We start from the raw sequence: 21,122 nt of genomic DNA on the forward strand, positions 1-21,122 counted from the left end.
CCTATAATTGCACCCCAGAACTTCAGCTGTGTCTGGGCTGGCAAAGGACAGGAGGGAAATTACGGCAGCAAGGTTGGCGTCAGAATCTGCTCCCACAATCCTGACTGGGGTCTCTGTGCTTCAGCTGCTCACAGGCACTAGCCCCAAGTCTTAGGGGATCATGGGGGAGGGGATAAGTGAATTTGGGAAATGGGGTAAACTCTCCTGCTAGACACAGACTGAGAGCTGCAGGGGCTCAGAGACAGCAGCCAGTGCCACCTTTTCCCTGTGCAGCGCGGGCAGGGGGGAAGTGAGTTGCGCAGGTCACACAGCTGTGACCAATGCTAGGATCGCTGGCCAAAAGGGCAGCACCTGTTAGTGGCCTTCTGCCCCCTTGCTCACTTTGTTCCACCTCTCCTGGTGCTCTGTCCACATGCTCCGCCTCACCCCTCGGCTCCCCCAGGAGGATGTTCCCCAGCTACAAGGTAAAAGTCACAGGCATGAACCCCAAGACCAAGTACATCTTGCTGATTGACATCGTCCCTGCTGATGACCATCGCTACAAGTTCTGTGACAACAAATGGTAAGTGGCCCCTTACCGCATGGCCCGCCTTCCCTCAACTGCCCACTTGCCGCATGCCCCCACCTAGTGTTTTGTCTGGGGGATTTCTTAGCTACCTGAGTCACTGCCCAGGTCTGCAGGCTGGAGTTCACTGCCTGGAACTGGCCTTGCAGAGGCTGAGGTGGTCAGCGAATGTCTGCATGCCTGCTGCAGGTGGGGCTGGGGTTGGGCTGAAAACCAGCTGCATGTTTGGGAGCGTGGTGGATTGCAAGGGTCTGTACTCTCCTTATGGCCATGGACAGTCAGGACTTGGTGACTATGCTGTCAGGTGACAGACAAATCATTAACACTGGCCAGATTTAGACTCTGTCAGTGCTTCACTGTGGGGAAGATGGGAGCAGTTCTCTTGGGGACTTTAAGAGCAGGGCCATTACCCGGTGTGTGGAGGCACTCTCCTGTTTCTCCATGTTCCCCTTGGCTTCAGGCCCCTCCAGCCATCCAGACAAAGTGAGGCTCCACCAGGGGGCTGCTGGATAGGAACCTGTGGCAAGGGACTGGGAGACATAGAGAGATGAAGGGACAAAACCAAAAGGGGCCAGGTAAATAAACGCTGGGCTACCTTTCGTGAGGACAACTCCTTAGTCCCTGACTGCCTGGGAGCTCAGAACAGCGCTCCAGGAGCGAGCAGCCAGCCAGGACACTGCGCTCCGTGGCAGGTGAGCCACAGAGCTGGAGAGATCGGACTGAGGAGTCAGGATTTGTTGGCCACGTCCTGGCAAGGGTCATGCTTCTGTTTCTTCTACCTCTCTGGGCTAGAACTCAGAGCAGGCTCTGGCTGCGGGGAGAGCTACCAATGAAGTTCTTACCATTGTTTTGGGGACTAGCCGTTTGAGAGTTGTCTAGATCCTCTGAGAAGCTCCCTCTAAATAATATAATTTATAACATGTGACAATCAGAATCAAACGAGGTGTGGTGGCTCATGTCTGTAATCCCAGCTACTCTGGAGGCAGACGCAGGAGGAAGACTTGAAGGTCAGGAGTTTGAGACCAGCCTGGGTAATATAGTAAGATCCCTGTCGCCACAAAAATTTTAAAAAGTTAACTGAGCATGGGTTCTACGCCTGTAGTCACAGGTACTTGGGAGGCTGAGGCAGAAGGATTGCTTGAGCCCAGGAATTGGAGGCTGCAGGGAGCTATGATCATACCACTAGCATGGGTGACAGAGTGGGAACCTGTCTCTTAAAAAGAAAAAAAATTTTTAAATCATAAGTGTAAATATACATAGGAGTGCCTAAATCTCCTCACAATATCTTTGCGATTAGCCCCCGTCCTTCAATTAAATGATCCCATTTCCCTGTAACCTCCCTTTTTTTTTCTACTGCAGTAAAATCAAGGAGATTCAGAACTGCTCTCTCCTCCTCAGCATTCTCTCCTCTGTCCCTCACTCCTACCCTTGAAGTACTAATTTGACAATGTGGTGGGACCAGCAGCTATTTTTTTCTCTGGTCAATGGGGGTTGCTCCAAGAGGGGACAGGGAATCTGGCCTCACCCACCCCTGGAGTAATCGCCTGCTCTTATCTGCTCTGTTGGCAGGATGGTGGCAGGGAAGGCTGAGCCCGCCATGCCAGGAAGGCTGTATGTCCACCCAGATTCTCCTGCCACAGGGGCCCACTGGATGCGGCAGCTGGTCTCCTTCCAGAAGCTGAAGCTGACAAACAACCACCTGGACCCCTTTGGCCATGTAAGGATGGGGGCTGCCTGGCCTCGGGAGGCAAGTCTGGGGCAGTATTAGGGGTGGGAAAGGCCAGGATGGGGATGGGGAGAATCCACTCCAGGGTCCAGCTCCAGGCTTTGGCACTCACTGACCAGTTTAGGGAAGGAGCTCAAGCCTCTAAGGCGTGCAGAGAGCTGGACTTCCTTCCCCACCACTTACTGGCTGGGTAACTCTGGGCAATTGTTTCAGACTGTTTGAGCCTCACTTTCCTTGTGTAGAAAATGGAGATGACCATATGTACCTTTCGTGGTTGTGAGACATAAATGAGAGGGTATACAGGAAGCACTTTGCACATAGGAGGTGCTAAATAAATGGCAGCTATGATGATAAAGGTGACAGGTCAGGTCTCAGCTTCAGTTCCCCAAAATCTTCCCTTGCTGGAACATAACACAAGAGGAGTAAGCCTTTTCGAGCAACAGTCACAGATGCATTCCGAAGCCCCTCTTTGGTATGTACCATCTGCCTGGCCCGACAGCCACCTGCTCCTGGAAGGAAAGACCTTGCTCTGGCTCCCGTGTTAGCTCCTGCTGGGTTCGGCCTGGCCCTTACAGAAGAGTTCTGAAGCCCCAGGGATGCTGCTGACGCCCCATCCAGGCTGCCCAAGCTCATTCTTTCCCCATCTGGCCCTGGCAAGTCCACAAAAAAGAGATTTTTATGTGGAAATTTTTAGCTCTAGTGTGTGGCAAACAGAAGTCTGGGGACCTGGTGCTATCCGCCAGGGCACAGGCCCCACCCCTCGAGACTGCCCATGGTTACTGCGGAAGTGCAGGGCAGGGGCAGTGGAGGCTTCGAGATGCAGGTGTGGCTGCTGAGGTTACGAGGTGTGCAGGTATGTCCCGCTTTTACGCCCCAGCTCTGAAGCATAGTTCCTATGGAAAACTCCAGCCATGTTTCTTTTCTGAGTGATGGGTATGTAACTGGCAATGAACTTCTAGTTTTAATTTCTCAGAATCTGTTCAGTTCTCTTCTGAGTCATTGGTGAGCTATAAACAAGCAGCTAGGAGAATGCTTAATTAACGCCGTCAACTCCCGACTTATCTGGTTTGTGAGTCCCTATACTGGGTTTCCCATACAGGGCGGGCAGACTTCCAGTGGGGAGGATCAGCCAAGTTCCCACCTCCCCGAGCCCCAGGGCATTTCAGCCTAGAGGCAGAGGGGCTTCCTGGGTCTCCCAGGGCACCATCCTGGTCAAGACTTTGTTCCCAGTCAACTCCTACCTAATTTCCTGTGCTTGGCCAGGCTGTGGCACCAGCCTCAGAGGATAGGGAGGGTCTCTGTGTTGGGAGGCTAGGGAACCTGGCCCATGACTGCACACACACACACAGACCCCATGGGGGGCGAATACAGAGCTTGGGGGGAGCTGCATCTTTGGGTGGCCATTTGTCCCTAGGGATCCAAGCCTGGAGAGGTTTTGGATGCGCCAGCTTATTGTCAGGGCTACCAGCTGTGGGGATGTCTCAGAGGACCCCTCTTTTCCCCAACCTCTAGAAAGTGAGAGGGGAGAGGGTTAAGGGATGGAAAACTGGGCCTTCTATAGGAAGTGGGAGAGAGTGGTCTGGCCTTCACAGCCTAGCAGTAGCTTTTCACAGCCTGGCTAACCTCTTCAGTGGCTCTCCCTGGGTCTATGAGTGGTTGGTGATAACCTGCATAGAAGTCAGGGCCAGTGAGGCTGCTTGATGGGCTTGTGATGCTGGACGTGCCCCTGGCTACACCTGTCATGCCTGCCTGGGGCTTCCCTTGCTTTGGCCACAGGGATACTACCCACGGGAACTCAGCTTTCTCCCTGGACGAGTGGGACGCAGAGCATCTTCCTTCTCCCTTCATCCTCACACTTACAAGTACTTGCAGTTTATTGGCTACAACAGCCCTGTGGGTGTGGCAGGGCCCAGGTACCGTCTTGGACCCAGGCCTTCTGCTTCCCGGTCCAGTGTCCTGGGCTTCTCCACTGCCTTTCCGTACCCAGGGCTCTTGCTGCGGTATCTTCACCTATTTAGAGCACCCTTGAAGAGGGAACAGCCTCTGGCCATTCAGACAAAGGCTGTGGAGGGACATATCAGGGCACAGCAACCCATTTGGATGTTGACTTTCTTCTGCCCCTTGGCCCGTGCCCGTGGGAGTGGTGAGCTCCCATTGAAGGGTAAAGGAGTCACCCTTCTTGGCTTCTCAGTGCAAGAGGCTGGGGAAAAGCCGCGTTGTATTGGGAATGGCCCTTCCATCTGCACAACCACTTCTATATTTTCAGCTTGCCCTGAAAGCTTCCAGGCCTCAAGGGACTTTCTCCAGCCACATGAGCTTGGACTTTTCCTGGGGATCCTCATCGTATCCCAGGAGCTTGAGCAGCTGCCTCCTATCAGCAGCCCTCACCCCCAACTCCTGCCCAAAGGGGTGGGCTCTCTCCTCGCGAAAGGGCAAGTTGAGAGCCCATGAGAGTGGCTGCGGTATCATCTTGGGGTCCAACAGGTAGATTCAGTGTCCTTCTAGCCTGGAGATCCCTGGGCCCAAGCCACCCCATTTCCTCATCCCCGGAGATGAGCAGGGTGGCTGAGAGCCCATGTGTCTGCTTGTGGGTGCATTAAGGCCTCAAAGAGCAGGAAGCCCTGACTGTTGGGGTCGGGGGTGTGGAACAGTCATTTTGGGATAATCTGGGTTTTCCTGTAATTCAAGATGCCCTTCTTCCATGAATGCTTCTCTTCTCTGAAGTCTGAGGACCTTAGGTTGAAGTCTTGGGTCTAGTAGCCTGTCCTGTGTGGCAGATGGGGCCCTGGAACAGGAACCTCTCAGACCACATGGCCAGAACCTCCTAAAAGACAGGACTGAGCTCTGACTAGAACACTCCTTGTGGGTTTTTGTTGTGGGATTAGGAAAGCCTTCACAGCAGAAGCCCACAAGGAATTTTCCAGTCTGAACCTTGGAGGGCAGGTTCAGGAGGGCAGAGGGAGTCAGCTCCAGTCCCGCGGATGGGCCAGGCAGGAGCAGAAAGGACCATAGGGCTGAGGCTGGCTGCGCTGCCTCCAGGTGGCCTGAATTCAGCTTTGCTTCTGCTGTTCTTCTGGCCACAGAAGCTGCGTGCCCACTGTTCCTTCCTGCCTGCCACTACCTCCCACACCCAGCAGGGTCCTGTGCCAGGCAACCATAAGATGGGAAGGGAAGCTGCTTCCCCCAGCTTTCTTCTTCTTCTCTTCTGAATAAGCTTCTAGAAATACCTGGACTTCAGGAAGTCGGGGACGGCCTCACTGGGGCCTAGGTGGGACCTGTATCCTGCAGCACCATGTGGAAATGGTGGCATGTGGGTATCCCAGATTGCTGAGGAGGGGAGGGCCAGTTTATGATTTCTGACCCCGTGAGTTCAACTGTGGGAGGGGCTGCATTAGTCCCTGGGCTAGAGGTGTGGACTGCAGTTCCTCAGTCACAAAGTAGCACTCATTAGTCCCCACATAAATATGTGACTTCCTCCTCTAGCCACTGGGCTTCATAATTGGCATAGGCCTGACTGCCCCACCCTTAGCCCTGGGACTATCTTCCCACTCTCTTTGCCTAGGTAGCTACTCCTGAGCTGCCGGATCCAAGCTCAAATGCACCTTCTTCAGAGAGAAAGGTTGGGGTCCTCATTCTATGCTGTCAGAGCACTATGCAACTTTTCATGCTAGTACTTGCCAAAGTTATAATTTTGTACCTATTTGCATCTTAAAATTTTATTTATGAATAGGAAGTACTTTCACAAGCTTTAAACATAAATCATTGAATAAATTAAAATGTCTACAATACGACATCTCTTTCTACTTGTTCCTGATCCACTGTTTGTTTCAACCCCCAGTACAGGCAACCACAGTTACTAATTTCCTTTCAGCATTTTTGTTTTGTTTTTGCACACAGACAGAACGTGTAATCTGGAATCCCCTCTTTTACACACAAAAGGTGGCATACTATGGAAACATTTTTTGCATCTTGCTCTGTAAACTTAATAATATCTCTTAGAGAATAGTGCATTCAGAGAGAGCTTCCTCATCCCTTTTGCAGCTGCACAGAATTATTATTATTTAAAAATTTTTTTGCGATGGAGTTTCGCTCTTGTTACCCAGGCTGGAGTGCAATGGTGTGCTCTTGGCTCACTGCGACCTTCACCTCCCGGGTTCAATCAGTTCTCCTGCCTCAGTCTCCTGAATAGCTGGGATTACAGGTGCCTGCCCCTACGCCCAGCTAATTTTTGTATTTTTCCTTTTTTAGTAGAGACAGGGTTTCACCATGTTGACCAGACTGGTCTCAAATGCCTGACCTCAGGTGATCTGTCTGCCTTGGCCTCCCAAAGTGCTGGGATTGCAGGCATGTGCCACCGCGCCCGGCCTGCAGCTGCATAGAATTTTATCGAATGATTGTTTTAGAAATCATGTAGCCAGCTCTTATTGAAGGAATTCGATTTTTTTTATTCTTTGCTCTTCTGATTAAGCTTGTACATATGCCATTTTACACTGTGCCAAGTATATCTGCGAGATAAATGGCCTGTTCAAAGGGTACGCGGATTTGTAACTTTGAAACTATCACCAAATTCCCCTCCATGGGAGCTGTACTGATGTATATATTTCCACCACTGACTATGGCCTTACCAATAAGGGTGGGAGAACAAACTTCTGGATTTTTGTCGGCTTGACAGGTGAAAAGTGGATATCAGTTTTGCTTTAATTTGCATTTCCTTTATTATGAGTAAGGTTAAGCATCTTCTTTTAATAAATTTCCTCTCCTGTGAACTGCTGTTCTCATCCTTTGCTCATTTTTCTTGTAGGTTTTTGATATCAATTTCTAAGAACTCTTATAAATTAGGAGGATGTAGCTTTTATCTGTGATATGAGTTACACATGTCCAGCTTATCATTTGTCATTTGGTTTTGCCTGTAGTGATATTCCCACGCCAATGCTTTTGATTGAATTGATCAATCTTTTCCTTCTGGATTTTGGATTTTGAGTTATTGAAAGCCCTAATCCCCTCTTTACTTATAAGGGACTTTTCTTCTAGTATTTTATGGATTTATTTTTACATTTAAACCATTGATCCTTTTGGAATTTATCCTGGCCTTGATTTGAGGTGTGAATCCAATTTTTATTTTTTTCTAGAGAGCTATCCAGTTGTCCCAGGATCACTAATTGAGTCGTCCACTTTCCTCCCCTGGTTGAGGTGCCTTATTTCTGAACACTAAATCCCCATATGAATGTGTGCCTGTTCACACGCCAGTCTTGTAACTGTTGAGACTGGATAATAGGTTTTAGTGTTTGGCAGGACTGGGCCTCCCTGATCTTCTTCAGAGTTTTCTTGGCTAGTCTTGTCTATTTTTTCACATGAACTTTAGAATAAGCTTGTAGTGTTTAAAAAAAAAAAAAGGGACTTTATTTGTATTTTTATTGGATGTGCTTTAAATTATAAATTTACTTAGAGAAGACTGATAGGAATCCTCTTCTATTTGCTGAAGGGTTTTCTGGTCCTTCAAGCGTATTCAGGTTTCCTTGAAGTGACCCTGCACGTTTCTCGTTAGGTGTGTCACCTGATTTGTTACCATGATAAATGCAGCCTTTCTTTCACTACATTTTCTCACTGCTTATTTCTGCTCAATTTCGGGGTTACTATGTGACTTCACCACCAGATAGTAAACCATGAGGTTTCCAATCACTGTGACATCCTAGTGCCTAGCCATCGTGTCTGGCAAGCCAGTGGGTGCTGGTGGATGGTAAGTGCATGAGAAACTCCTGAAGGAGGTGGTAGTTAGACAGCAAAGCCACTTCCCCTGCCAAAGCTTATGCTGGATGTCCCCGCAAAGCTTATGCTGCAGATTTGCCAGTGGGAACCGAGAGCTATTTATCTCCCTCTTTCCTCCTTTCCTTCCACATTTGCTGATCCCTGACAATGTGCCAAGCCCTGAGCTCCAGATCAGGTCCTACCCTCCCCAGCCAGGTTGAGGTATGAACTCAGGCTTGGAAACTAGTACCAATTCTGGCTGTGCCTGAAACTGGCTGTCTGATGCTGGGCAAATGCCTGTGCCTCCCTGACCTTCAGTCCTTAGCCCGTTAAAATAAGGGCAATAATAATTAATGCCTACTTTATACGGATAATGTAAAGACTAATTTTATGGTGCATGTAAATGACTTAGCACAGGGCCTGGCACACAGGCTATGCTCAGTACGTGCCAGCTGTGATTGCTGTTGCTGTGGCAGAGGGCAGGAAGGTTTGGAGGCCCCATGGTACCACCCCAGTGTTGCTCCCTGGGCATGAGGCCTGAGGTTCCTCTGGCCAAGGCCTCTGGAGTGGGCTGATGGGTTCCCTGATTTCGTTCCAGTTTGAATTTTCCTTGGACGCACCTCTTATCATTCTGGTCTCAGTTTTCTTTCTTTTCTTCTTTGGTGTTTAAGCTGAGATCCTGTCACTGTCCTAACCTCTTGGTAGGGCTGGGGAGGATCAGAAGGATGATGGAGAAGGTAGTCACAGAAAGTAAAATTATGATACAGGGTAAATCTGGTTTTAGTATCTGACAAAATGGACATTAGCCACACTGTTGAGGGGCTAGCATCCACATAATGTGTGTTCTGTGATGGACAGTAGGGCCTGCTGACCCAAGTCCTTTACAGTGTTTAATTGGCACCTTCTCATGAACTCTGAGCTTGTTTAGAGTGGTGTGTGCTCTCTCACAGGCCATCTGGATCCTGCTGCAGACTGTGTCTCCAACCAGCTGTGTGTTCCTGGGCGAGTCACGTCTCCACTACCAGCATTCTGTTCCTCATCTGTAAAATTAGAGAGCTGGACACGAATGATCTCAATGGCCTGCCTCTCCATGCCCTAATGTTCTGTGATTCCAATGTAGATAGATCTGGGCTTTATTGGCCAAGCACGCTATGGCGATCTCTTGAGGAGAGGGATGTTTGGCGCAATTGCAGTTGTTAAAATAGAACAGGCTTCTGAATTGTGGCCAGAACATAATGAATCCCATTTCTGTGAAATGATGATGATGACGGAACCAGTCATGTAGTGGGGTTGTTGACGTGGCTGGCCCATTTGGCCCCATATCCTCTGCAGCAAATATAAATGTGAAACTCTGGCAAAGTAGTTTAATGTGGCGCCTGAGGAACTTCCGAGCAAAGCCAGGTGTGTGAGTCACTGAGTTGGTTTCACATTCTCCCGGCTGATGGGACTAAGGCTCTAGTTTATACTTGCCTTGGCTCAATGGGTGGGACTTTCTTCCAGATACTTGTTGAGGTTCTAGACTGTCGGAGTCAGGAGGGGTTTTTGGGACCACTTAGTCAAAGTCCCCACTTTATAGATGGGGACCCCAATGGTTGGAGAAGGAGAAGAGCTTGCTCAGGACTTGACGCTGGTGAACAGAGATCATGAAGGCGTCTGCACCCTTCTTGACTTCTCTATGACTGGGGTTACCCTCACCTAGTGGCTCCCACCTGCCCCTGTAGGACTGGAAGCTTCCCTCTTTGCAAGTTTCCCTGTGAGCCTGGTTGGTTCCCTGCCTCGGAAGGTGTGTTGGGCAGTCTCTCCACCTTAGTCATCAGAGACTTTGTCTGATGGGCTAAGGAGTTTGGCCTTTATTCCAAGAGTCAAGCGGGAACAATCAAAGGTGGATTGTGGATATAAGGCATTTATTGAGCCCTATATACTGGCAGCAGTCGTAGGAGGGGATGTTGGGGGAAGAGGAGGAAATACAAAAGGCTCTGCTCTTAAGCAATGCACATCTTCCTGAATTTCCCAGAAGATTCTGAGCAGGGGAGTGAACTGATGGGATGTGTTGCAGGATGAAATGAAGAGAAAGTACACGGAAGTAGGGGGAGGCTGTCCCCGCAGCCCAGTCAGAGATGGTGGGGCCTGAAGCAGGGGTGTGCAAAGGGAATGGAGGGGCTTTTGTTTTATAGATAGAGTCACAGGAATCAGTCACTGAGTGCACCTGGAGGTGGATGACAGTGAGGAGAAAGGGAGTTAATGATGATACCCAGTGCTTTGATCAGCCCACGACTGCTCATGACTGTCCAGGTGTCACAGGAGCAGGGAGGCTGCTGCCACGTGTCCTAGTGTCCTGCACAACCTTCATGAGGTGCTGGTGCCTATGGCTCTATCCTGGGTTCTCTCAGTCCAGTTTCTGTTCTCCCTTTGTGCTGCCACCTTTGGAGGGCTAGAGTGACTGGGAGAGGCCTTCATGCCAAGGAGCTGGAACATAGAGCTCATGGGAGATCGTCTCTGTGCATGTTTCATTACCACTTTTGACCTGGAAAATGCCTTAGAGATGATCTCGTCTTTAGTGAGCAAGCAAAGACCAGAGAGGAGGGGACTTGCCCACGTTCCCATGGAGGGTTTGTGGCCGTGGCCCAGATCTTCCCACTCTCAAACCCAACCTTGCCCTCACTAGATCCTGTCTGGGGGCAAAGGAGCCCGGAGGTACAAAAGGATAAAAGGTATGGCCCTTTCTCCTGAGGAGTTTAGAGTGTAACTGAAGGGAAAGGAAGCCACTAGGATGCAGAATGACAGCCAGGTAGATAACGCATGAGAAGCAAGTTTCAGAACTGGGTGTTCAGAGCAGGCCCTTGAACCTGAGCCTTCCTGGAAGAGGTGGGCCTTCCTAGAAGAGATGTTAGGCCCAGAAGGTGAGAAGAAAATGTGAAAGGAAGATCAAGACAGCAGAGGGACCTGCATGTGCAAAGGTGCTCAGGTAGAAACTGGGCATTCCTGGAGCCATCGGGGCACCTCCCAAGTATTCCATTGCTGGATCTTCTGGGAACGTGGGTCCTTTGTGGGTACCTGCAGCTCTGTGAATAGTGCAGGGTGATGGAGTCACCTAAAAGGGCTGGGAGGTGTTTTCCAGGCCCAGTTCCTCTCACCACAGAAGCATCCCCAGCATCCTGGAAAGGGACAAATAGCAAGGCCTCTCTAAGCGGGACCTGTGTCCTGTAGCCTCACTCTGCGTTCCTCACCTGGCAGGCCCCCAGTTGGACGGCAGGTCTCCAGCTGCAGGACCTGCTTTGGGGTTTGGGGAGTTATGTACTCGCTTTGTGAGGGTCCAGAGGTTTGTCACTGAGGGCTGGTGGGGGTGTGGCCAGTGCAGAAGGCAGAAAGTGTGGTTCCTGCTGGATGGAGTCACCCAGCTCAACCGAGGAGCCCAGGGAAGGCCGGTACCCACAAGCCAGGTCCTGGCCCACCCGTTCCTCAGTTGAGCTGGCTCTCTAAGTTATCCCGGTGCCCCAGGGCACGATGAGAGCAGAGCCTTCCCAGATTAAGACTTTGGCCAAGACTTGCCATGGAAGAGCCTGACTCTGGCCTTTCTTGTGGCACTCTGGTCACTAATGGGTTAAACCTTTCATTAAGCGTCAGCACAAGGCCCCATCCCTGGAAACCTACAACGGCGGCAGCCCAACCACCAACCCAAGGAAAGGGCACTCCCAGCTACAGAGAAGGGAGCTCAGAGGGGAAGAGGACCCGAGGATCCGTCTGGCCCCGCCAGGACAGAAACCAAAGGGTTAACAGAAGCCGCAGGGCTGATAAAATGCCCCAAATTCCTGGTCCTGCCTTCAATGGGGAGGGCGTCTGGCAAATGTCAACGATAAAAAATACATTTTAATGGCACATGATGCAGCTGCTACCGTGGGGCGCAGCCAAATGAAGCAGGTTTGGAGCAGCAACTACTGTGAGCGGCCCCAGGGGCTCTGGCGGCCGCGCCTCCAGGGCGCTTTGCTAAGCTTTGTCCAGCTACGGCAACCCACCTCCCCCAGCCCATGGCATCCTCAAGGGCCCTTGGGATTGGGGGCCTCTTGCCTTCTATGGCATTATTTTAGGAACTGTGCCATCTCCTACCTTGGCACCTTGAACACTTGAAGAGCTTCCCTGAGGGCTGGGAGTGGCCTTGGGCAGGTCTGAAGGCAGGATACATTTGGGTCTTCCCAGCACATCCTCAGCCAGCCTCTGTGAACATTGAGAAATGCATGAACAAGGCTAGGCACGGTGGCTCACGCCTGTAATCCCAGCACTTTGGGAGGCTGAGGTGGGCCGATACTTGAGGTCAGGAGTTCGAGACCAGCCTGGCCAACATGGTGAAACCCTGTCTCTACTACAAATATAAAAAATTACCTGGGAATGGTGGAGCACGCCTATAATTTCAGCTACTTGGGAGGCTGAGGTATGAGAATCGCTTGACCCCAGGAGGTGGAGGTTGCAGTGAGCCGAGACTGGGGTACTGCAGTCCAGCCTGGGCAACAAGAGTGAGATACTGTCAGAAAAAAAAAAAAAGAAAAAAAAGAAGAAAAGAAAAGAAAGAACAAATGAGCAATGTAACAAAAAAAGTTACAGTGGGACATTTTCCTCAGCTTCCTCCCTCTCCCTCATCCTGCAAAACCAAGTATTTCTAGAAGAGGCAGGCCATGTGTAAGAAGGGTATTGAGAAGAGGTGAGGCTGGAGGGGGACCCCTGAGGGGAGGTTACGTGTTATGATCCCATTTACAAATGTGGAAACTGAGGCACAGAGAAGCCCAGTGACTTGTCTGAGATCAAACAGTGAGTCGGTGGCACCCTGGACTTTTGCTGACAGCTCAGAATTCCACCTGCTACACTGTGCTGAGTTCACAGTGGGCTTTTACACTGTTAAGGGCTTACTCGAGTTCTCCATTACCACAGTGAATCAATTGGTCACATCAGGGAGGGCCTGGGACTGGGCATTAGTGCTGGTGCAGAGAGGCTAAGTGGGGCCGGGGTGGAGAGAGTTTGGGGCCCAGGGGCTTGGTTCTTCACTTGGGAGCTCCAGTCCTGGTCCGCAGGCCCTGGATCCTGTGCTTTGAGGAGAATGAGAAAAACCAGGCCAGGGCCAGATGAATGAGGTCAAGGGCCTGGGGTTTGCAGATGGGGCCCTGGAGCTCAGCATGAGATCCTTCTCTTCCAGATCATCCTCAACTCCATGCACAAGTACCAGCCGCGGCTCCACATCGTTAAGGCTGATGAGAACAACGCTTTTGGCTCCAAAAACACCGCTTTCTGCACCCACGTGTTCCCAGAGACCTCCTTCATCTCTGTGACCTCCTACCAGAATCACAAGGTACAGCCACTGCCCCACAGACCCCGCTTAAAACCATCCCGCATTCCTTCCACCATGCAGAGAGGCAGAGTATGAAGCCAGAGTCCCAGCAGGGCTTGGGCAGGCCTAGTGCAGGGCCCTCAGAAGCCTAGAGTCCCTCAGAACCATGAGCAAATCGAATGATGAACAGAAAAGGACCCTAGACACGTCCATCTCCAGCGCAGAGGAGTTACGGTCTCTGTGTTTTGCGGAATGGAGAAAATTGGCAACTGTAAAAACCAGGAGCTTGGAGCCTGCCTTGTGGTTTGAGCGTTGGACCCTTTCATTCCACAATCTTCTTTCTCTTGGTTCATCTCCTGGTGCCTTCAGAGAGAGGGGTAGGGAATGGGGAGAGGAGCCCTGGGGTGCTGTCAGCTGGGGTGTGGAAGTAGAGCCTGAGCAGAGGCACTTCCCAGGCTGTGGTCGGCCACCTCCCACCCTGGTTACTGCCCTGCCCAGCCCAGCCACCCCCACTGTGTCCCAGTCACTGACAGCCATGCTCTGCCACCCATCTGCTTTCCACAGTATGCACACAGGGACTGGCAAGGTGGGCAGGGGTCACTGGGGAAGGCCCATGGCTGTGGTGGATTTTAGGCAGAAGAGTGACAGAGTGGGAATTGCATCTAGAACAGTCACTCAGAGCCTGATGTGGTAGTTGCACAGACTCAGGTGGCAGGCCTGGGATGCTCACTGGGAAGCTGTTACAGGTCCCCAGGAGAGACCCGTGGGGACAGAAGCCCGGCAGTGCAGAGGGCTGGGCAGCAGCAGAAAGAATCGGAGGGTGGAGAGCAAGGAGAAGGGATCAGAGCCAGGAACAAACCAGGTGGGAATGGCAAGGCCCACTTCCCCAGACCTGCCTTAGTTCTGACTTTGCCTGGGGTTGGGGAGGAGGGAGGGCCAGAGGTCAGCCCAGTCTCGCCCTCCTCCCGGCGACCCTGTGTGTTTCCCCCCACAGATCACCCAGCTGAAAATTGAGAACAACCCTTTTGCCAAGGGATTCCGGGGCAGTGATGACAGTGACCTGCGTGTGGCCCGGCTGCAGAGGTGGGGCCGCGCGGCCCGGGGGGTGGGGCGGGCAGATGGGATTCAGGCACATGGCCTCTGTGACCCTCAGTGCATCTTCACTCTCTTCCTGTCTCTCCTCCTGTCCTCCCCACCCCTTCAGCAAAGAATACCCTGTGATTTCCAAAAGCATCATGAGGCAGAGGCTCATCTCCCCCCAACTCTCGGCCACACCGGATGTGGGCCCCCTGCTCGGCACCCACCAGGCGCTCCAGCACTACCAGCACGAGAACGGTGCTCACTCGCAGCTCGCAGAACCGCAGGACCTGCCCCTCAGCACCTTTCCTGCCCAGAGGGACTCAAGCCTCTTCTATCACTGCCTGAAAAGACGAGGTAGTGCTCTCCTGGTCTAGAAGCCCTAGGGGGTCAGAGAAGGGGTGAGGTTCTCCCCGACACCACTCTGCAGCCCCCCGACCTCCCAAAACACACACACGCATCTGGTGCTTGTGTGGCCTGGGAGAGTGGGCCTGAAGGGTTAGGGATCACAGCTGGGCGCAGGGCCATCTTTTCCAGTGCAGGGATGCTGGTTCTCATCTTTAATGCTGCCTTTGGAACCCTCACAGACAGCTTGTAGCCCTGGTGTCCCCAGATGCCTTTCCAAGTGTTGCTTTGCAGTCACTGCTCTGAGAGCCTCATGGGGTGAGCTGGGCTCTGCCTGGAAGTGCAGGAAGAGGCTGACACTTCCCAGTCCAGAGGTTTTGGGATTGGAGCTGTTATTTGTCAAAGCAACCTCAATTCCAGAACAGGGAGGACTTGGTGTCTCACGTGCAGGGCCTTCCATTCGATCATTCCTTCCAGGATCTGCAGTGGCTGCTTGAGAGTTGAGATGAGCTATTGTGGATGTAGATGGGAGCTGGGAAGACAAGCCACAGCACCCTCGGTGCCAGGCCTCTTTGTAAAGAGGAGGAACCCGGAGCTGGGCACCATCACGTCTGTGCTCTGTGCCAGGTTTTGATTCCTCCATGGATAGAATTGCGATGATTCATGTTACTCCACCAGAAGACCTCACGGGGCCGCTGAAATTCCCTTCAGAATGAGCCTGGGGACTTTTGCTTGCCATCCAGAATGTTCCCTCAGCCCTGCTCCTAGGGACTAGCCCGGCAGAGCTCCGAGATCCCCTGCATAAGTCTCATCAGAACTCAGTGACCTAGACCACGGGTCGTCAAACTGTGGCCTTCGGACCTAACCCAGCCTGCTACCTGTACAAAATAGTTTTTACATTTCAAAACAATTGAAAAAAATCAAAAGGAGAATATTTCATGAAATGTGAGCATTATGTGAAATTAAAGTTTTAGTGTCCATAAAGTTTTACTGGAACACAGCCATACTCATTTACTTACGGGTTGTCTATGGCTGCTTTCATGGGACAACAGCAGAGTTTCGTAGTTGCAACAGATACCCTGTGGCCCACAAAGCCTAAGATATTTACTATCTGGCCCTTTGCAGAAAAAGTTTGCCAACTCCTGACCTAGAGTGAGTAGGCCACCTGCCAGGATCAAGAGCTTAGCGCAGGGAGAAGAGCTGAGTGAGGGGCAAAGGAGAGAGCTGGGCCAGGGAGAGAAGCAGGTCTTCCTGGAAAGGGCAGATGCCACCAGCAGGGGCAGAGGAGAGAGGTGAGCACAGGCCTTCACACCCACTCAGCCCCTCTGCTTCCAGCCCTGTGTGTGCACACACAGAGAACTCCCAGAATGAATCCCTGGAGAAAACAAGAGGAGGGAGGCCAAGATGAGCCATGGATGGGTGGGGTTTGTGTGGTTTTTTTTTTTTTTTTTTTTTTTTTTTTTTTTTTTTTGAGATGGAGTCTCGCGCTGTCTCCCAGGCTGGAGTGTAATGGTGCAATCTGGGCTCACTGCAACCTCTGCCTCCCGAATTCAAGTCATTCTTCTGCCTCAGCCTCCCCAGTAGCTGGGATTACAGGTGCATGCCACCACGCCCAGCTAAGTTGTGTATTTTTAGTAGAGATGGGGTTTCACCATGTTGGTCAGGCTGTCTTGAACTCCTGACCTCAAGTGATCCGCCCACCTTGGCCTCCCAGAGTGCTGGAATTACAGGTGTGAGCCACCGTGCCCAGCCCGGATGAGTGTTCTTAAATTGGCTCAGTGGGCTGCTCCCCAAACCCTCAGGCCTGGGTCAGCCCTGGATCCCAGGGGAGGGCGCGCCACTCCAGATAGTTAGACCCTCCTGGTGGAGGATGTCGAAAGGCACATACATGATTTGTGGCATCCGATGTCGTCTTCCTCCAGAGTATCTGCTTAGCCTGAGAAGTGTGTCACCTTTTTCACTTATTATCAGTTCTATTTCTTAATTTTGTAGACACTGTTATGTTGGAATCTGTGTAGTAAAAATCCGATGGCTCTTCTTTAAACACATGTGAGGTTAGTTCCTCTTCTAAAAACAACAGAAACATGCCTACAAGCGGCTTTGGCTCCCTGAGGTCTTCCTGGGAGCTGAGGATGGAGGTAGAAACCTCATGGCCTTCATTTTCTGGCTCCTTCAGACAGATGTGGCCTCTGGGCCTGGGCTGGCCTGGCAAGGGCCTCCACTTTCCTTGGCCAGGGCGGGCCTAGCCTGAGAATGCCACTGCACACCAAGGCTTCTTAGTCTCTCAAGAGTCAGGCTGGCGAAGGATCAAAGCCGAGTGCTGCCTGGCTAAGCCCGGCCCTCAGTGTCCGGTGATGTGGTGTCCCCCGTGGCCTCTGAGTAGGGTCCGTAATCTGACCACTTCTTGGCGGCTGCCACCCTATAAAAGCTGTGGCTGATTGAAATGGCTCTGGGAGTGCCATGGCAACATGGGGAGGGCGGGCGCCGAGGGAAAAGGACAGGCTGTCCCAGCATCCAGCAGGGTGCCCTGGGGCCTGGGCTGGTGGAAATGGTTCTCCCTGAGTGTTACTTTGTCTTTCAGCAGACGGTGCCCGACACCTGGACTTACCCTGCAAGCGATCCTATCTGGAAGCCCCCTCTTCGGTGGGGGAGGATCACTATTTCCGTTCTCCCCCTCCCTACGACCAGCAGATGCTGAGCCCCTCCTACTGCAGTGAGGTGACCCCCAGAGAAGCCTGTATGTACTCAGGTTCAGGGCCTGAGATTGCCGGGGTGTCTGGGGTGGACGACCTGCCCCCACCTCCGCTGAGCTGTAACATGTGGACTTCAGTGTCGCCGTACACCAGCTATAGCGTGCAGACGATGGAGACTGTGCCATACCAGCCCTTCCCCACCCACTTCACCGCCACCACCATGATGCCGCGGCTGCCCACCCTCTCCGCTCAGAGCTCCCAGCCACCAGGAAACGCCCACTTCAGCGTCTACAATCAGCTCTCCCAGTCTCAGGTCCGAGAGCGGGGGCCCAGCGCCTCATTCGCAAGAGAGCGCGGCCTTCCACCAGGATGTGAGAGGAAGCCACCCTCACCACATCTAAATGCTGCCAATGAGTTTCTCTACTCTCAAACCTTCTCCTTGTCCCGAGAGTCTTCCTTACAGTACCATTCAGGAATGGGGACTGTGGAGAACTGGACTGATGGATGACTCTCACGTCTCCTCCACAGCCCCGGGACCGTGTTGCTCCAGTATTAACCTCTGTGGGTGGCCTGCACTACCAAGAAACACAGGAAGGTATTCCAGAGGGAGTGTGTGTGTGTGTGTGTGTGTGTCTGCACGCGAGCACGTATGTATTTGGAGAGCATCCATCTTCTGACATACAACTGAGGTCATGACAAGGAAAAAAAAAACAGCACATTTATCTAAGAAGTGATTTTGGCTGCAGGACCTGGGTCCATTGTTATCTGACATCTCTTGACATGCCCGTGGGTGGGATGGGAGTGGAGGGTTCTTATGAGTTATTGGAAGGGTTTTATAATTGTTGATTTACTCAGGGGCCAGGTGGGGAGGTCTGTCCCATGGGGAAAGATTCTCATTGCTGGGGTAGGAAGATTCTTGCTGCTGGGGTGTGACGGCTCTGTGCACACCTTAGAGTTCCTGGCCTTCTATTTGCAAGGGGAGCTGAGAATCTGGTTTTGGTAGCAGGAGGCCCATTCCTTGGGCTTCTGGAGAGTCTGTAAGACTGCCTGAGAGGTGGGCTCAGCTCAGCCACAACATGTACTTTGATAGTACAGCTGGCTGCCCAGTTAGTGGCCTAGACGTTGATGACTGGAACTCTGAGGTCTGAGGGATGACGTTGGGAAAGGGTCATGTGCTAAATGTCCCCTGAGGGGTATTTTTAAAGGTTTTTTTTTTTTTCCTTCAAGAGAAGGGAAAATGCAACCAGTAGCATCTCTGTCATCATTCAGGTTTTGTAGTAAAGTAGAGAGCCCTTCCCCCTAGGTCCCCAACATACAGTCTCTCACGCTGGTGTGCGGAGAGTCGGCCTCCCAGGCATCATCCCATCTGCATCCTATGACGGGCAATTATGAAACACGCCTCAGCTGGCATCATCCCCAGGAAGCCACACTGCAGCTGATGTCTGGCATCTCCAGGGCCGGTTCCGCTCGCAGAACATCTACGCTTCTGGAACGAGAAAGCCCAACAGAAATAAAGATAGTTGAGAAAAATTCATTTCTTCCAGTAAACTCAGCTGGTGAGCTCAGAGGAGCAAAGAAAATTCTCCAGTGTGGCACTCACACAGTCCTCAGCCCTGCGTTTTAGCATTGAACACCACCAGGCCATCCGTGTGGCTGGGGTGAACTCTCCATCAAACTTGGGAAATCACTAAACTTTGCATGCTGAATAGCTATTTATATATTATATAAATAAATAAATATATTTTATATATATATATATCTCACAAATGCAGGCCACATGTCAAATTCAGCTTTGCTTTTTACAAATGAATGAACTTAATAAAAATAAACGTTGGAGGAGGTATTTGGAAAGACATCTATTTAAATTTTTATTACATGTTTGATATTAAAAACTAAGAATGGTTTAGATAAAACATATAAATAAATATATATATATACACACACACACACTACAGATAAAGCTTTTTTAGAAAACACATTAGCTAACAGGTGATATGGAACTTCAAGTGTTTTGTTATATAGCATGGACGTTTTATTTTGCATATCGGAACATAAAGCCATTTTACAACTGTGAAGTGTGTGGATGCTCTTTATTACTGACTTGTTATTTCTTGGTTCTGCAATGGCCTCTGCCTCTTTTTCGCTGGTATTTTTTTTTTCTCAAGTGTCAGGTGAGGCCTTCAGTGCCTCTGAACATTTGTACCGTGGAGCCTCTGAGCTCAGAGTGAAGTCACTTAGGACCAACAGAGCAATTGTACCTTTGATCTCATGCTACTCCCTGGGTTATGAATCTGGATTCCAGGGTCCACAAAGACCCCAGAAGGGCAGGCCAGGCAGCAGAGCAAGAATCTGTCTCCTTTCAGCAGTGACCACATAAGCTGGCCATTTGAGGGAAGCGGTCTCATAAGTAGGGAATTCCTGGTGGGATTTATGCAGCTGCTTCAGAAAAGGAACTGAAGAGCAGGCTCGAGTCAGTGCCGGGGGTTTCCTGGAGCAGTCAGGGGCATGAGCTCATCACCACCATCACCCCAGAGAGGGTGAGTCAAGGCCTGGCAAAGTACCCATTCGCCACACCTTGGCCAGGTCTCTGAAGCTCGGCCACAAGATGGAGAGAGGAAAAAAGAGGTGAAATCCAGCCCAGGTTTACCCTAGATTAGAAGAGGCAGGCATAGGAAGGTGCTGCTGGCTCTCCCTCCTTATGACCTTGCCACCTGCCGTGCCCCTCATGGCTCCTTCCCAAAAGCTGCTTACCCGCATCCACCATCTCCACTGCAGGCTGGTCTGGGAACCCAGGAAAAGAGAAGTCAAGGGAGGTGTGCCCTTGAATCCTTGCCCTGTCAGGACTGAGATGAGATTTCCTTCTGGGTAAAGAGTCAACCTTGTCTCCTATTTCCCCAGAGTCCTTTTGTGGCTCTAGGCTGCTCTCTGGCTGGACTTCCTCCTGCAGAAGAGGAAGCCAAGCTCCATCCTCCCTTGGCTGTTGGTGCACACCTTGGGCTTCTTGGTCATGGAGAAAGATGTTAACTGAGCTTGGCTCAGGGGACAGGGAAGGGGGGAATCTTCCTAACTCCCACCTGCTGTGCTCTTTTCTTTCTGGCTGAAGACAGCACATCTGGGACACTCCACACCTTCTAGAGCCCAGGCGGAGGGCTAGGGGCAATGCGGATGTTCCCAGGTTCTCTCCAAACACATGGTTGGCTGAGTCTGACATGAAGAAAGCCACTTCTTAAAGGGGTATTTTGCCTCGAGGCAGCCCACGGCTTCCTGCCAGCTTGCTGGGAAGCCTGAGGTCCCTGGGCTTCCCCACCTGGGCATGGCCAGAGCCGGGCCTGCAGTGGGATTTGTGGAACTTTCCTGCCCCTCTGAATCAACAGCTCAATAAAAAGGGGGCACATGGGATATCCTGAAACAAAGGGCACCATTCAGGAGCGCCAACAGGTCATACATCATCGGCCAGAAACCTGCCACATGAAAAGGGTCTGCTTCTGCTGTGCCCTGCCTGGGAAGGGAACAAAAGCCAATTAACATTCAGCTGCGTGTCCATGGGAAGGCAGCCTTGGGGGCTGTGCTCTCCAGCCCAGGGCCAGGCCCCTGGGGGGAAGCTGGGGCAGGCCTCTCAGCAGCAACTCAGCCACCGACAGTTGGCCCTCAACCGCA

The 21,122-nt window shown here is 51.6% G+C and overlaps 1 protein-coding gene across 2 annotated transcripts in view; it reads left to right on the forward strand.

Annotated features, from left to right (window-relative positions):
- TBX4 (T-box transcription factor 4) overlaps window positions 1–19,540 on the forward strand; it is a 32,720-nt gene extending 13,180 nt beyond the window's left edge. Inside the window, exons 4-9 of one of the 2 annotated variants that reach the window (XM_037993280.2) lie at window positions 443–562; window positions 2,135–2,282; window positions 13,219–13,371; window positions 14,345–14,433; window positions 14,555–14,784; window positions 17,354–19,540. In XM_037993280.2, the coding sequence (XP_037849208.1) occupies window positions 443–562; window positions 2,135–2,282; window positions 13,219–13,371; window positions 14,345–14,433; window positions 14,555–14,784; window positions 17,354–17,973 (1,360 nt within the window). In that variant the 3' untranslated portion in view covers window positions 17,974–19,540. The remainder of the gene's footprint in view (window positions 1–442; window positions 563–2,134; window positions 2,283–13,218; window positions 13,372–14,344; window positions 14,434–14,554; window positions 14,785–17,353) is intronic. The other variant, XM_008011221.3, reaches the window with a different exon arrangement.
- The last annotated feature ends 1,582 nt before the right edge of the window (window positions 19,541–21,122 follow it).

The sequence above is a fragment of the Chlorocebus sabaeus genome, chromosome 16 (genome assembly GCF_047675955.1).
Source record: "Chlorocebus sabaeus isolate Y175 chromosome 16, mChlSab1.0.hap1, whole genome shotgun sequence".
NCBI classification, from domain to species: domain Eukaryota; kingdom Metazoa; phylum Chordata; class Mammalia; order Primates; family Cercopithecidae; genus Chlorocebus; species Chlorocebus sabaeus.